A 15,147-nucleotide genomic window follows, 5' to 3' on the forward strand; every position below is an offset into this window, starting at 1 on the left:
TACTCTTGCTATAAACTGTAATTTTACAAAAGTATTGCTATTTATTATAATTATATTCTTACTTTCTCTAATTTTTCCCAAGCTATTTGCGCACTCTTGACCTATTTGTTATATGTATATGTTTAAATCAAACCTAATATTGATTATTAAAAGGTTATTACCAAGTTTTTTTAATTCTAAACCTTTAGTTTTCTCTAATATTATTTTTATACTCAAAACTAACAAGTGCATGACAAATAACACACTTAGATCTGAAGTATGAAGTAATATTAACAGTTTGGGAAATTGGAGATGAAGTATATAAAATTAAAATCAGATCATTTTTATATATTGTGGCAAGTAGGATAATTTTTTTTTTCAGAGATGTCAAATGCACATTCTAAGAAAGTTTACTTGTAAGTTGTAACTGTAATTTGAATGACTTGATGGTATAAAAAATATTTTTTCTAAACACTTAAAGTTGTTGACTATATAAAAAATGAGGAAAACTAATCTTTGCAAGAACTTTATTAATTGGCTGAATGATTTGATGGTACTTACGATCTATTCAACAGATTAACCACAGTGGACCATGAAATTTTATTAAATCAAAATTCGTATGAAATTCGGATTATATTAAATTTAAAATATATTAGTTCCAAATAGATATTGTGGATTAATATAATTGAATTAATTATCTAAGTCAAAAACACATGGATTTAAATAAAGTAATTTTTATTGGGTTAATCCATTAATTTGGGCTATAAATGATGAGCCCACTTTGTTAAGCCCATATTTTAGAGGCCCAATAACTAACCTCAATAATTAACGGGCATATTATATGTCACATATATAAACTATTTCGCTCTTTCATGGCAAATTTTGACCATTTAAGAATTGGTAATACAATTGATGGAATTGATCATTAGGAGAAACTTTCATGATGATGGTTGCTCTTGTTTTTCTCCAACTGAAGAACTTATAAAATGTTTCAAAATCTCATGCACTGTCATGGAAAAATTCATCAAATTAATCATCTGCTTCTGACGTTCCGTGAATAGCCTGAACATTAAGGAATATACAGAAAGGCATTTTGGAGAATCGGCCTGATTCTATCTCTTTTCGTTCCGTTTAAAGAAAGGAAGGATCCCGAAGAATCATTTATCTTGTTGCTTCTATGAAAAATAATGGCGAGGGCCAATGTGGATATTGGGCCATTGAGCGAAAACTTTAATGAAACGAGCAAAGAGAGATTGCTTCCCAATCATTCAGAGTATGGATTGGATGCATCATTTCACATTGAACACGAAGGATGTTGGCGTAGATTGTGTAATCGGATTAATGCATTCTTCAGTAATGTTAAACAATGTTCGATCAAGGCTATTGATATGGGTCGTAAGGATCCACAGAAGGCTATTTTCGCGGCTAAAATGGGTTCAGCTCTCTCCCTAGTTTCGGTTATCATTTTCTTTAAAGAGCCCTTATCCTATGTTGGTTCATATTCCATTTGGGCCATCCTCACCGTTGTTGTCGTATTCGAGTACAGCATAGGTATGTTAAAAATTTTGTTTGGAATTGAGGCGTAGTTGATTAAATCTAGAATAGGCATGTTATTTGTCGTCATGTTCACGTAATTTAAGATTGGCGTAAAGTGAGCCTAAATAGAACCAAATGATTCAATAAAGATTGAGATGTAGCAGATTGAGATCCAAATAAAGATGTTGATTAAATATTGCGATGTTTGATTATTTAGTATGAGCATGAGTAGAGCAGAATGGTTAAAGGCGATTCATATTGACTATCCCAAATACGGATAGTCCTAACTGGTTTGTGATGGAGGCATAGTTAATTTATTGATCATGTTATTTGACTAGTAGCACTTGTCTATTTTTAGTGGGTAAGTTAATGATATCCATAATCTAATTGATGTATACAAATGCTAGGTGCAACGCTAAACAAAGGATTCAACAGGGCTTTGGGGACATTATCTGCTGCAGGACTAGCTTTGGGTGTTGCTGAATTGTCTGTTATGGCTGGAAAATGGCAGGAGGTTGTGATAGTGATCAGCATTTTTATGGCAGGTCTGGTTTGAGTTCTAGTATTTTACATCAAGAACTCTTGTGTGCAGCTTTGGTCTTATTACTTTTCTCTTTTGATTCAGGATCCCTTGCAAGTTATTTGAAACTGTATCCTGCAATGAAGCAATATGAATATGGATTTCGGGTGTTCTTGTTGACGTTTTGTATTGTGCTGGTATCGGGAACTTCACATTTTTTTCAGGCAGCTGTTTCGCGTTTGTTGCTAATTGGGGTTGGTGCTGGTGCCTGTTTGATTATAAATGTCGGCGTATACCCTATTTGGGCTGGAGAAGATTTGCACAAATTGGTGATAAAGAATTTTAAATGTGTTTCTACTTCTTTGGAAGGTGAGGATTTCCTTTAGTATCTTCAATTTGTCTTTGAATTTGCTCAGGCTACTGCTGAACTGATACCTGCAACGCTTCTTGTTAGGTTGTGTCAATGGCTATTTGCAATGTCTTGAATATGATAGGATACCATCAAAAATTCTTCTTTACCAGGCTTCTGATGACCCTGTGTATAGCGGATACAGGGCCGCTATGGAGTCAACAAGCCAAGAGGAGTCTCTGGTACGCATATATCTCATTGATGCTTTATGCTACTTATTTCGTTCTCTTAAAATTGAATGTCCTATTTGAAATCTGTGGTGCAGCTAGCTTTTGCTGAATGGGAACCCCCTCATGGCCGTTACAAGATGTTCAATTATCCGTGGGCTGAATATGTTAAAGTCAGTGGTGCGTTGAGGCATTGCACCTTCATGGTCATGGCTATGCATAGCTGTATTCTTTCAGAAATACAGGTAAAGCTTCAATCTTCAAACTCCTGAATAACACTATGTGCATCAAACTCTCTCCCTATTTTATTGCATATGTTTTTAAGAAACATGGACTATGTTTGAATTATGTGATTCTTTTTCTTACTATCGTCTTACTTTCCCCAAGAAATGAAGTAAAGATCTCACAGCAGTAATTGGATATAACTTACTAAATGCGTGTTGATATGCATTCCTTAATCTATGAAGGAGCTTAGCAATTGTGAGTACAGAATTTTAGACATGTCGGTACTAAACTCGAGAACACTAGTGTCCAGTTTCCACTTGACTTACCTGTCCTTTAGGCTTCATGGTTTCATACTAATTTATGCAAATTTTCCTTATTGTAGGCAGCATCAGAGTTGAGGCAGGTCTTTTGCAAGGAGATCCAGAGAGTTGGGATCGAAGGAGCTAAAGTTATACGACATCTTGGAGACAAAGTCGAAAAAATGGAGAAACTTAGCCCTAGGGATCTTCTTGAAGAAGTTCATGAGGCTGCCGAGGATCTACAACTGTTGATTGACCAAAAATCTTATCTTTTGGTTCAGGTGAAGAACTGGGAAAGTTCAAAACAACCTGACCAGTTTGAAGATCACGAACATCTTCAGGAACTGCAAGACCACGAACCTAAATACATGTCGATAAACTCCCTTAGTGAAGCAACTCTCAATATGAGGTCTACTCATACATTGAAACACCTGGATAATCATAATCCAAATTTAAGTCTGAATATATCTTCTACACACTTGTGTTCCTCTGGAAATATGTTCAATCAGATGGTGTGGCCTTCACGTCTTTCAATTCTTGGAGATGTGATTATAAATGAACGTGAAGTACGTACATTTGAAAGTGCATGTCCATTGTCGTTGGCAACTTTTACTTCCTTGTTAATTGAGTTTGTCGCGAGACTTCAAAATCTTGTAAATGCGTTTCAAGTGCTTAGTGAGAAGGCAAAATTTAAGGAACCCGCAGATGCAGCTGGTGCAGAGGAGTCGGCTAATCTCTAGAAATTAAGTCGATCTCTTTCTATTTGAGCGAATGCTCATCATGAAGATGCTATCAGGCAGCAATTCACTTAGGTAAGTATATACTTGGTATGAAAATGCTGAATGTACATTTTACTTGGGAGATGATAACAAGTACTATAGAAAGATTTCTATGAAATCGATGTCAAGGAAATGGATTTTTTGTTCTGCAGCAAGGCGAGAAATTCCAGAGCTCGAGATCACAGAAAACCTATTTGTTCAGACTAACTAGCGTATTCACGTAGATATGATTATAGTAGTAGTGATGCAGCATTACATGAGACCTCTTTTGCAAGATTGCAGAGGGGAAGAGTTATTGTTTCATAAATATTTTATGTCCTGTTGGAACTTTTTTTTTTTTTAATGTATATTAGTAAAGGTGTGAGGCTTTGATGAATTTTGGAGAACACGATCTGTAAAATGAAGTGTTGTTATATATGAAATGCAGATGGGTGTTTGTCTTCTAACATTTTCCATTGAGTTGATTATTTGTTATACACACTTGATGATTCTAATGTTGCGCAGAAATTTTTCTTTTTCTTAACAATTATTGTGGTTTCAACGTAAAAACTTTCCCACATTCGGTGTTTACAACACACTTGTCTTTTAGATAAAAATTCATATTCTAATTCCCAACTTCCAAGACTAAATAGCTCGCTATGGTAAAAATACCGGGTGCAAATAACTATTCATAGTGGCTTTTGGTACTACAAAATTAAAGAACGAAATCACAAGTGTGGTTTTGGGATTATTTTTTTTTGTGCTTAGTGGATTCTGAATATATTATTTATACATATTAAATGAATCGTTTGAGCTAGTCGCCAAAAGGGCCCCGAACCATATTACAAAAACATGAATACTTCATATTAGTAGTTTTTCTATTGTGTTTTGGGGGAATCTGGACCGCATATCACGGAGAAAGTTTATTGACAATGAAAATATTCGCATCAAACGAATGAATATATCGTTTTTCATAATTTAGTAGTAGTATTTTTACTTGATTAAATTCGGTGTAAATATAAGTGTGTTAATCTAAGCTGTTCGGACTCTACAAAATTGTTGCCACAACCGTGTCGGATCCTTATACTATTTTTGAAAAATTCAACACGCATCTATAGATATTTTTTAAAAGTCCGAGCAACTTAGGTGCTAATGCAGGGATGCATACAGCTACTAAGTAATAAAACCAAATGAAGTCCAGACCATTGGATGTAGTCAAAGAGGTAAGCAAGAAGAGAAAGAGATGGGCTGTTGGTACTTGTATCTTTCCAGAAATGGCAAGTGCTCCTCCATTCCCAACTAGCTTCTTGTTTTCTCCCCCAACCACTCCACACTTGACTTATTTCCTATCATCACTGCAACTTCAACCTAAAAGGAGCTTATTCAACCAGCTCAATGCTCAACCTTTATCCCATTTCTCAATCAAGTGTTCAGCCTCCACTCATGGATCTACTGCTGATGCCAACTTTTTTCAAGAAAACAAAGAAATACATGTCAGTCTCTCTCTCTCTCTCTGTGACACCCACATATCCCATTCCCCTCTTTTTTCTCTGACATATTTCTTTTCTTTTTGTGGGGTAAGAACCAAGAGAGCAAAGGGTTTTGGAAGAAATGGAAGGTAAAGTATATCCATTTCCTATTTTTTACTCCATTCGTTTCGACTTTGTTTGTCTTGTTTTAAACTAAAGATAGAACGTATCAAAATGCTCTTTTATACTGTAGTTTTATATGTCACGTAAAAAATTAAAATGAAAGAACTGTTGACATTATTTTTTGAATGGACTAAAAAGGAAATTTAGACACGCCTTTCATGTACTACTGTTAGCTATTTTGAGCATAACTTTTTCTTCCGAAACTTGTTTCAGGGTGTTCTTACACTCGTTGAAACCCGATACATACACCTACAATTTTAATGAAGACCACAAAGTCTAGTTTTTCCGTTTACCTACTTGAAACCGAGTCAGAATACAAGACAATTGGGCTGTTCAGATTTTCTGTTTTGAGAATGTAGTGTGATTTACACAAACTAGGTTCACTTTGGCAAATTGAAATTGAGGGGAGCTGTATACTTTCGAGGGATTTGGTGAAAACTGCTTTGACATTTGATTTATTGACACTGTATGTGTGTGTTTATTAGGAGAACTCAGCGGAAATGAGCGCGAAAGTAGCAAAGCTGGGGCTTGCAGCTGTTCTCGCATATGGTATCATTGATGGTGTCACATACACTAGTTTCTTTGTTCTTGCATTTTTGGGCTATGAGAAGACTACAGGGAATAATCCTGCTGCAAACCTCCAAGCTTTGTTGGGAGTAAGTAGTAATTCTTGGCTGCTAACTTTTTGTATACTTAATTTACGGTCATTAATTAGGTTACAAAATATGTACTTCCCTTGTGTCTTTCTGGCAAATGACCAATTGATAAAGGGGATGGGGGAAAAAATGCCCTTGGCTTTGGGTCAAAGAATTGGAGATTATGTTTTCCTAGAATAACTTCCCTTTTGAGCTGAGGGTCTATCGGAAGCAGCCTCTCTACTCCACAAAGCCAGGGGTAAGGTCTGCGTACATCTTATGGTCGTCAGACCACACTTGTGAGATTGCATTGGGTATGTTGCTATTGTTGTTGTAGGCTTGATTTCCTAAATTTTTGGTGCAAAGGTAAAACTGACCTTATTATCGAAATGCAATAGGAAATTTGTTGTTATTCACATTAGGGTACTGGACCAATGCTTGTAGTAGCATTTTCATTTTGTAGTAGATCATCCACCTCAGTATTTTTGCATATACCAAAATTATCTTATTCCGTTTCTGTAGATCAAAGTTAAGACCATTTTTTCCTTTTGATCGAATTGTGTATTCTGTTATCGTAGATCGAATTCAATGTCATTTTTTCCTCTTTACCAAAAAGGGCATCCAGGCCAAGCTCTGTAAGAATATGCTAATGAGAATCATTGAGCAACTATTGTGGATCTTACAAACTAGCTAGAAATTTTCATGCTGCAGTTCTGCACTTTACTTCCCAATTGGATGTGTGCTAATTTTAATTGCCTTGTGTATCTTCATTTACCATTCGCTCAAAAAATACTATTCATAACGGCAGATTATAATCGCGATGTGGACGGGAAATAATGTGACAAGGCCGTTTAGGGTTGCAGGAGCAGCTGCTTTGGCACCTGCCATTGACAAGGGACTAAAGAGAATACAGAAATACTTGAACTTTCCAAGTCTTGTATATGCTTTTGCTTTAGTGGTGACTATAGTTGCCGGGATATGTTTCACCATTATTGGTTTACTCATTCTTTCAAGATGGGGAAAGTGAATTATTATACCCTTAATTAAGCTGGATATTCATTATCATTTGTCAATGGTTTCTTGTATGACTATATAATTTTTCCATTTATATGGTCTTGTTTCCACAGCATACTCCATTATAGGTATTTTTGCTTCTTGCACCTACGCTGTTGCTGTTCTTCTCAAGTAACCTTATAAAACAGGTATTTTAGGTTGTTGCCTAATTGGGTTGAAAATCAAACCTAATCTTCGTATTGTAGTTCCTTCTGTAGTAGATGTACATTAGTAGAGGCTAAAAGCTGATCACCATCCAGTATCCAAGACACATAAATATGTAAACTCAATGAAGTTAGTTCTCTAAATCTGTATAACAGGATTTTAAGACTTTATATCTTGTTGAAGCTTTAGACGGAAGTCCTAGATCTCTCATCTCAGACAGCATAGGCATGCCAAAAGCATTGACTATACAAACTGTTAGAAAAACCAGTTGAAGTATTGATGATGAACACAGTGAATGAAACAGGTTCCACAACATGTTCCATGCAACATGTTCCACACAAGTGAATCTACTACTATCGATTGATTAGCATGAATATCCTACAAGGCGGATAGGATGTTAGAGCAAAGCTATTTACAAGTCAAGCTGATAAAGAAGAAACAAGTTCAAATCCAAAAGAGAAGGCAATCTAAGTCAAGATAGGAAGGACATCGAGGTAGTCCAATTCAAACTAGGAAACAAGGAAAGGCGGTAGAAATTAAAAGACGAAAAAGGCAATCCAATTCAAGTAAGGAAAGGAGATCAACTGAAGGTTTCAATTAGGGTTGCTATGAATACAAGGAAAAAGATCAAAGCAGTCTGCGCATAAAAGAGATAGTCAACAATCAAGCAATCAAGTTCGTCTAGTTGAAGAAGAAGAACCTAATCTATACGTCTTAAGTCGTAGATCAGTTGTAATAGGTTGGTTCTATTAATTGTAACGAGTCATAGTTCTTGTACTCAGTGATCTATAAACTGAGATAAAAGTATTTGTCTTCAAGTTGGGGAACTCGAAGATTTGGGAACACTTATCTTGGGTGAGATTGGTGTTTTTGTAGTGATAGGAATTAGAAGTTTTAATTCCTAAGTTACAAGAAGACTTGTAATTGTTTGATTGTTGAGGCTCAAGAGTTTTTAGTGAATTTGGGATTAAATCCTGTAGAGGTACAGGTCGTGGTTTTTATACCTTTCTTGAGCCGGGTGTTTTCCACGTAAAAACACTGTGTTCAGCTTTCGCTTCTGCGAACTGTGTTTACTTACCTGTTCCACAGATAGGCAAACAGTAGAATCGAGAAATAGGTAGGGCTCATACGCTAACAAGTGGTATCAGAGCAGGTTCTCTTAAATAAGGCTAGCACCTAAGAAAAGATCAACATGATGAATTTTGCACCTCCTACTGGTCACAGTGAAGGACAACAACTACTAGACCTCCACTCTTTGATGGCGCTCACTTTATTTGGTGGAAAGCAAGGATGAAGATGTTTATTCAAGGAGAAGACTATGAGTTATGGGACAGGATCACTGAAGGTCCCACTATTCCAATGAAGTTAGTTGATGGAAAACAAGTTAAAAAGGTGAGAAGTGAGTTTTCCCCTAATGACTTGTTGGGCTTGAATAAAAATGCAAAGGCAAAAAATATCCTGGTTTGTGGATTAGGACTAGCTGAATATAACAGGATATCAACCTGCACTACTGCTAAACAGATCTGGGATGCACTGGTGAATGCTCATAAAGACACTTCTCAAGTAAGAAAATTCAGGATTTCTCTCCTTTTTACTGAGTATAAGGCTTTCAAGATGAAGGAGAAGGAATCCCTGCATGAGATGATGACAAGGCTTACCACATTAATCAATGAACTTACTTTCCCGGGAAAAGTAATTTCTAAGAAAGAACAAGTTGAGAAGGTATTAAGAGTATTACCTAAGTCAAAATGGAATGTTAAGGTAACAGCAATCAGGGAAGCAAACAAAGATCTTGCTGGAATGACCTTGGATGAGTTAGTTGGAAACTTTAGAACTTATGAGATGGAAGTTGATGGAACGAAAGAACAAGCACATCCTGAAAAAGTCTTGGCATTAAAGGCTTCTGATAGTGATGAATAAATTGAGCTTGATAAAGAGCAAGTTGCCTTCATAACCAAAAACTTCAGCAAATTCTTCAAGAAGAAGAAAGGAACAGGTGTTAAGAGACGATCCAATGGAAATCCAAATGGTTGTTACAAGTGTGGCAAAACTGATCATCAGATCAGAGACCGTCCAATCTGGGAAATAGAATGGAAGAAGGAAAGGACTGAGAAGGAATCAAAAGAAAAGGCAAAAGGAAAGAACAACATGCAATGATAGCATCTTGGGGATCGGATTCAGATGAAGATGAAGTTGATGAAACTGCATTTACGGCTTTTGGAGATTCAGACTTAGTTGAAGAAGAAAATGATTCTGAGGTAAGTATACTTGATCTTAAAGAACAACTGCAACTATTTTCAAAATCAAAACTTATTTCTCTAATGAGTGCCCTGATTGATGATTTCCAAGAATTAACCTCTGATAGGGATGAATTGTTCAACAGTTTTGCAAGCATAAAATTTGATCTCATTGATTTAAAGGCTTACACAGGAACTGTTACAGAACTAGAAATTTCAAACAATGGTCTTAAATCTGAAGTCCTCAAGCTAACTTTAACTAATAATGGAAAAAGGCCCATGAGTAAAGATCAAGAAAATTTTGAACTTGAGGTAATTAGATACAAACAAGAATTCTATGATTTAACTGAAAAAATGAACAAGCTGAATCAAGAAGTTTCAACACTAAAACTTGATCTTGAAAGGGCAAATAGGTGGACAAATTCCTCAAGAATTGTTCATAAGTTGGGTGAAAGAAAGTACAATGAAACGGCTGGATTGGGATTCCACAAAAATTTTGATGTAACCCAAGATTTGTGCTATATCTGTGATAACCTTGGACATCCCACTACTGAATGCCCAGTAGCTACAAAAAGCAAATCCAATAGTCAAAACCTGACATGGAGAGTTTCTCAGACCAAAAGGAATAATTCCAGTTCTGGTCAGAGAAACAGGTTGAGCTGCATGTTGTCCGCATGGACTAAAAGAAATTTGATTCATCCTTTCACTCATAAAACAGGACCCAAGTTAGTCTGGGTTCCTAAGTCTAACCATTGATTTCTTTTGTAAAAGAAAGTGAAAAGAAGCAAAAAACACTAGTACTTAGATAGTGCTTGCTCAAGACACATGACTGGTGATAAGAAAAAGTTTCTTTCATTTTCCAAAATAGATGAAGGAGGAGTTTCGTTTGGTGATGGAAAAAAGAAAATCATTTCTGGAGTAGGAAAGATTGGCTCATCTAAATCAAAAGCATTGGAAGATGTCTATCTTGTTGAGGGACTAAAGCACAACCTGCTGAGTATTTCACAGTTGTGTGACAAAGGTAATAAAGTTATTTTTACTGCTGCAGGGGTCAAAGTCAAAAGGATGGACACCAAAGAAGTGGTGCTCACTGCAAAGAGATACAGAAATGTATACAAAGCCGATATTATGGCATTACCAGGATCTGAGATAACCTGTCTAAGTTCTATAGAAAATGATCCCCTCGTTTGGCACAGAAGACTTGGTCATGCAAGTCTAAAACAATTAAACATACTTTCTTCTAAAGACATGGTATTGGGATTACCCAAAACCAAATTTAAAAGGAAAAAGTTCTGCAGTGCATGTGTAAGGGAGAAGCAGGTAAGATCTTCGTTTAAGTCAAAGAACCATGTTAGCACTACCAAGTGTCTTGACCTGGTGCATATGGACTTATGTGAACCCATAAGAGTTCAAAGCAGAGGAGGAAAAAGGTATGTTTTTGTTATTATTGATAATTATTCCAGATTCACATGGACATTGTTTCTAGCCTCTAAGGAAGATGCCTTTGGTGCTTTTGAAATCTTAATTAAGAAAATTGAAAAGAAACTGGGCTCTTTTTTAGTTTCCATAAGGTCTGACCATGGTACAGAATTTGAGAATGTAAAGTTCTTAGAATTTTATTCATCTAATGTTGTAGATCATAACTTCTCAGCTCCCATAACTCCACAACAAAATGGAGTGATGGAAAGAAAAAATAGAACCTTAGAAGACATAGATAGAACAATGATGCTTGCAGCTAATATTGCTCAAAACCTATGGGCTAAGATAATGAGTACTGCTGCATACATCATAAATAGATGCATGATCAGGACTATGTTAGATAAGACTCCCTATGAATTACTAAGAGGAAGAAAGCCATATATTTCTCACTTTAGAAATTTTGGTTGTAAATATTTTATTCACAAAAATAGAAAGGATAATTTGGAAAAATTTGATACTTAAAGTAATGAGGGAATCTTTCTAGGATACTCACCTAATAGTAAAGCTTATAGAGTTTTAAACAAATAAACTAACTGTGTTGAAGAAAGCATGCATGTAATCTGTGATGAATCCTGTGTTAAGACTAACCTGCAGAAAGGAAGTGACACTGAGGAACAGGTAATGTCACCTGGTTCATCCACTGGAGCTATCAAACATGAAGACACCTTGATAGGGGGAATTGAAGCTGAAGTCACAGTGACAGGGGGAACCGAGCCTCAAAATAGCCCCACTCAAAACATCAACAGTAGTCCTGGAAGCTCACTAGGGTTAATCCCAAAAGAATACAAGTATCAAGGATCACATCCTATTGAGAATGTACTTACTGATATTACATCTGGGATTACCACAAGGTCTGGATTGAGAAATATGTGTGCCTTCAAGGCATTTCTGGCAAAAAATTAAACCAAAGAAGGTAACTGAAGTATTGCTTGATGCTGACTAGATCATAGCCATGTAGGAAGAGTTGAATCAGTTTGAGAGAAGCAAAGTCTGGCACTTAGTTCCTCTTCCAAAAGACAGATCAGTAATTGGGACTAAGTGGGTCTACAGAAACAAAGTTGATGAGCATGGAACAGTCACAAGAAACAAGGCAAGATTGGTGGTCCAGGGATATAATCAGCAAGAAGGAATTGACTTCGATGAGACTTTTGCACCTGTAGCTAAACTTGAAGCTATAAGACTACTTGTTGCCTTTGCTGCCTACATGGAGTTTATCCTTTATCAGATGGATGTGAAGAGTGCATTCCTAAATGACATTCTCAAGGAGGAGGTGTATGTTAAACAACCTCCAGGTTTTGAAATCAAAGAATTTCCTTATTATGTATACAGATTGGACAAAGCCTTGTATGGATTGAAATAAGCTCCAAGAGCTTGGTATGAAAGATTGTCAAAATTCCTGTTGAAACATGGTCATACCAGAGGTAAAATTGACAACACTCTATTCTTGAAATCAGATGGGAAGGACTTGTTGATTGTGCAGATATATGTGGATGATATTATTTTTGGATCAACAAATATGAGTATGACCCATGAATTTGCCAAACTCATGAGTAGTGAATTTGAGATGAGCATGATGGGGTAGCTGAATTATTTCTTGGGCTTGCAAATAAAGCAATCAGCTTCTGGGACAATGATTCACCAACAGAAGTATGCTAAAGAGCTTCTTAAAAGGTTCTCCATGGAGGAAGCAAAAACGATCAGCACTCCTATTGCCACTGCCACAAAATTAGACTTAGATAAAGCAAGATCAGATGTTAAGCAAAAATTGTATAGAGGAATAATTGGTTCATTATTATATCTCACAGCAAGCAGGCCTGATATTGTGTTTAGTGTAGGACTGTGTGCTAGATTCCAAGCAAAACCAAAAGAATCCCATTTAAAATCTGTGAAAAAAATTCTCAGATACCTGAAAGGAACCACTGATCTTGGATTGTGGTACTCTAAAGGTAGAAACTTTAATTTGGAGGGATACTCAGATGCTGATTATGCAGGCTACTTGGTGGACAGAAAAAACACTGCTGGCATGGCACGCTTTTTTGGATCATGTTTGATTACATGGTCCACTAAGAAGCAAAATTCAGTAGCTTTGTCAACTGCTGAAGCTGAATATGTTGTTGCCGACTCTTATTGTGCTCAATTGCTATGGATTAAGCAACAATTTAAGGACTTTGGTATTGATCTAGGGTGTGTCCCAATTTTTTGTGATAACACTAGTGCCATAAACATAGCCAAAAATCATGTTTAACAGAAAAGAACTAAACATATTGATATTAGATATCACTTTCTTAGAGACAACGTTGAAAAAGGTCTTATATCAATCATGTTTTGTTCTACTGAGGAACAAATTGTTGACATCTTCACTAAGGCTTTGAGTAGAGAACATTTTGAAAAAAATAGGTTAGCCTTGGGGATAATTAAACTTGCATAAGTCTCCCTCAATGCTTGATTAGAATAGGTTGTTTTATAAGTGAATGTTGATTGATTCAATCTCACACATTAAAAAGTGTATCCTAAGTTCAAAAATTAGAATATGTTGACTCATGATTATGTTAATTTTGCAGAAAAGCTAGAACACTGAGGCAATTGTAAACAATTCTTTCAGGTATGACTAAAGTTATCTTCCAATACCTTACTAAGAAACAAGTTATTTACATGGTCCCTTCAGTTCCATTTAAACCGCTAAAAATCAGGGGATCTGCTCCATTTTAAAAGTTGCTTCTTCCTTTCCCATCAGTTCAGATTTTTCAATCACTACTCCTCTGTCATATGCAGTTCACCGCCTCTTCAACTTTCTCTAAAAGTTTTCCTTTAAATAAGCCTCCTAAGTCTATCTTAACTCCATTCTCAAAATCAAGAAAAATATCTTGTTCCATTATGGCCTCTCCTTCATCCTCTTCATCTTCATCATCCAGAAACCCTACCAAAAATCTCAGAAAATCCATTATCCTTCACCCAAACATCACTTTACCTTCCATCATCCCTCCGTAAATCTCCCATGAATTGACCAACTTCGCTGCATTCCGTCATCTCCAAAATTCCTTCACCTTCTTCAACCTTCACCAAACCCCTTCTCCTTCCTCCACCCATCCCACTCAACATTGTTGAAATTGATAAGAACTCTAGTGACAGAGACGACCTTCCCATAGCAGACTTGATTCCTAGGAAATCCAGATCTCAACCATAGAGAAAACCCACATCTATTTTTATTAATAACACAGTTCCTTGGAAACCCTCTCCAACTGTCTCTGCACTTCAAACTCCTCACACTAGAGGAAGGAAGAAGCGTGAAAATGCTTTCTTGACTGAAGCACTTCAAGCAAGCAAAAAGAAACGGGTAACTATTTCTGATCCCTCACCTCCTCGAGCATCATCCCCTGATATTCTTCTTCGCTCAGTAAAAAATAATAAGACTATCATGGCTAAAACTACCAAAGTTTTTCCATCTCACAAAACCTCTCCAAAATCTGCACCCAAGAAATCCACCTCTAAGTCCACTCCAAAGGTCAAGGCTCCCACATCTTCAAAAGCTTCACCTTTTAAGGCCTCTTCCATATCAAAGAAACAAGTCAGGAAACCTGTTCCCTCTGATTCTTCTAACTCTGAGTACCATCCAGACACCACTGCTGAATTGGACTCTGACTATGAGGGTCCTGTACCATCTTCTCATCAAGATACTCCTGAAGCTCATAATCTTTACTTCCAAAAATGCCAATTAGCTAGAGAGAGAGTTATCGGTGGGTTTGGAGGAGCTGACATGCATACTTTGATGAGAAAACTGGAGTTTCAAGAATGGTCTCTTTTGTTTCTTCAGAGAGATATTCAGAGAAAATTTGGCAAACCTAAAGTCTATGAGTTCTATACAAATGGGATGGGCATAGGTGAGTTATTTTCTACTACTGTGAGAAAGGTTACTGTGAACCTTCACATTGCTGATATTGCTAGAATTCTATATATTCCTTCTGGGGGTTGGGGTCACTATATCAAGGGCAGTTGGCCACCCTTGGACAACCTTACTTCTGCTCTTGAAATTTGT

At 36.5% G+C, this 15,147-nt stretch overlaps 2 protein-coding genes across 3 annotated transcripts; both read left to right on the forward strand.

Moving 5' to 3' along the window:
- Positions 1-859: 859 nt before the first annotated feature.
- Positions 860-4,394, forward strand: LOC107875784 (aluminum-activated malate transporter 4). 2 transcript variants are annotated; one of them, XR_001675871.2, is made up of 7 exons: positions 866-1,530; positions 1,923-2,060; positions 2,141-2,404; positions 2,490-2,626; positions 2,710-2,856; positions 3,219-3,947; positions 4,067-4,394. XR_001675871.2 is itself a non-coding variant. In XM_016722623.2 (6 exons), the coding sequence occupies exons 1-6, from the start codon at positions 1,167-1,169 to the stop codon at positions 3,873-3,875; spliced, it is 1,707 nt and encodes a 568-aa protein (XP_016578109.2). In that variant the 5' UTR covers positions 860-1,166; the 3' UTR covers positions 3,876-4,394. The 2 variants fall into 2 exon arrangements, 1 of the variants encoding a protein (XP_016578109.2); XM_016722623.2 differs by having other exon boundaries at positions 860-1,530; positions 3,219-4,394.
- A 444-nt stretch (positions 4,395-4,838) lies between these two features.
- On the forward strand, positions 4,839-7,309 carry LOC107875783. The gene is made up of 4 exons (XM_016722622.2): positions 4,839-5,386; positions 5,476-5,511; positions 6,031-6,201; positions 6,989-7,309. The coding sequence occupies exons 1-4, from the start codon at positions 5,084-5,086 to the stop codon at positions 7,205-7,207; spliced, it is 729 nt and encodes a 242-aa protein (XP_016578108.2). The 5' UTR covers positions 4,839-5,083; the 3' UTR covers positions 7,208-7,309.
- Positions 7,310-15,147: the final 7,838 nt, after the last annotated feature.

Source organism: Capsicum annuum, chromosome 6 (genome assembly GCF_002878395.1).
Source record: "Capsicum annuum cultivar UCD-10X-F1 chromosome 6, UCD10Xv1.1, whole genome shotgun sequence".
In the NCBI taxonomy this organism is placed as follows: Eukaryota; Viridiplantae; Streptophyta; class Magnoliopsida; order Solanales; family Solanaceae; genus Capsicum; species Capsicum annuum.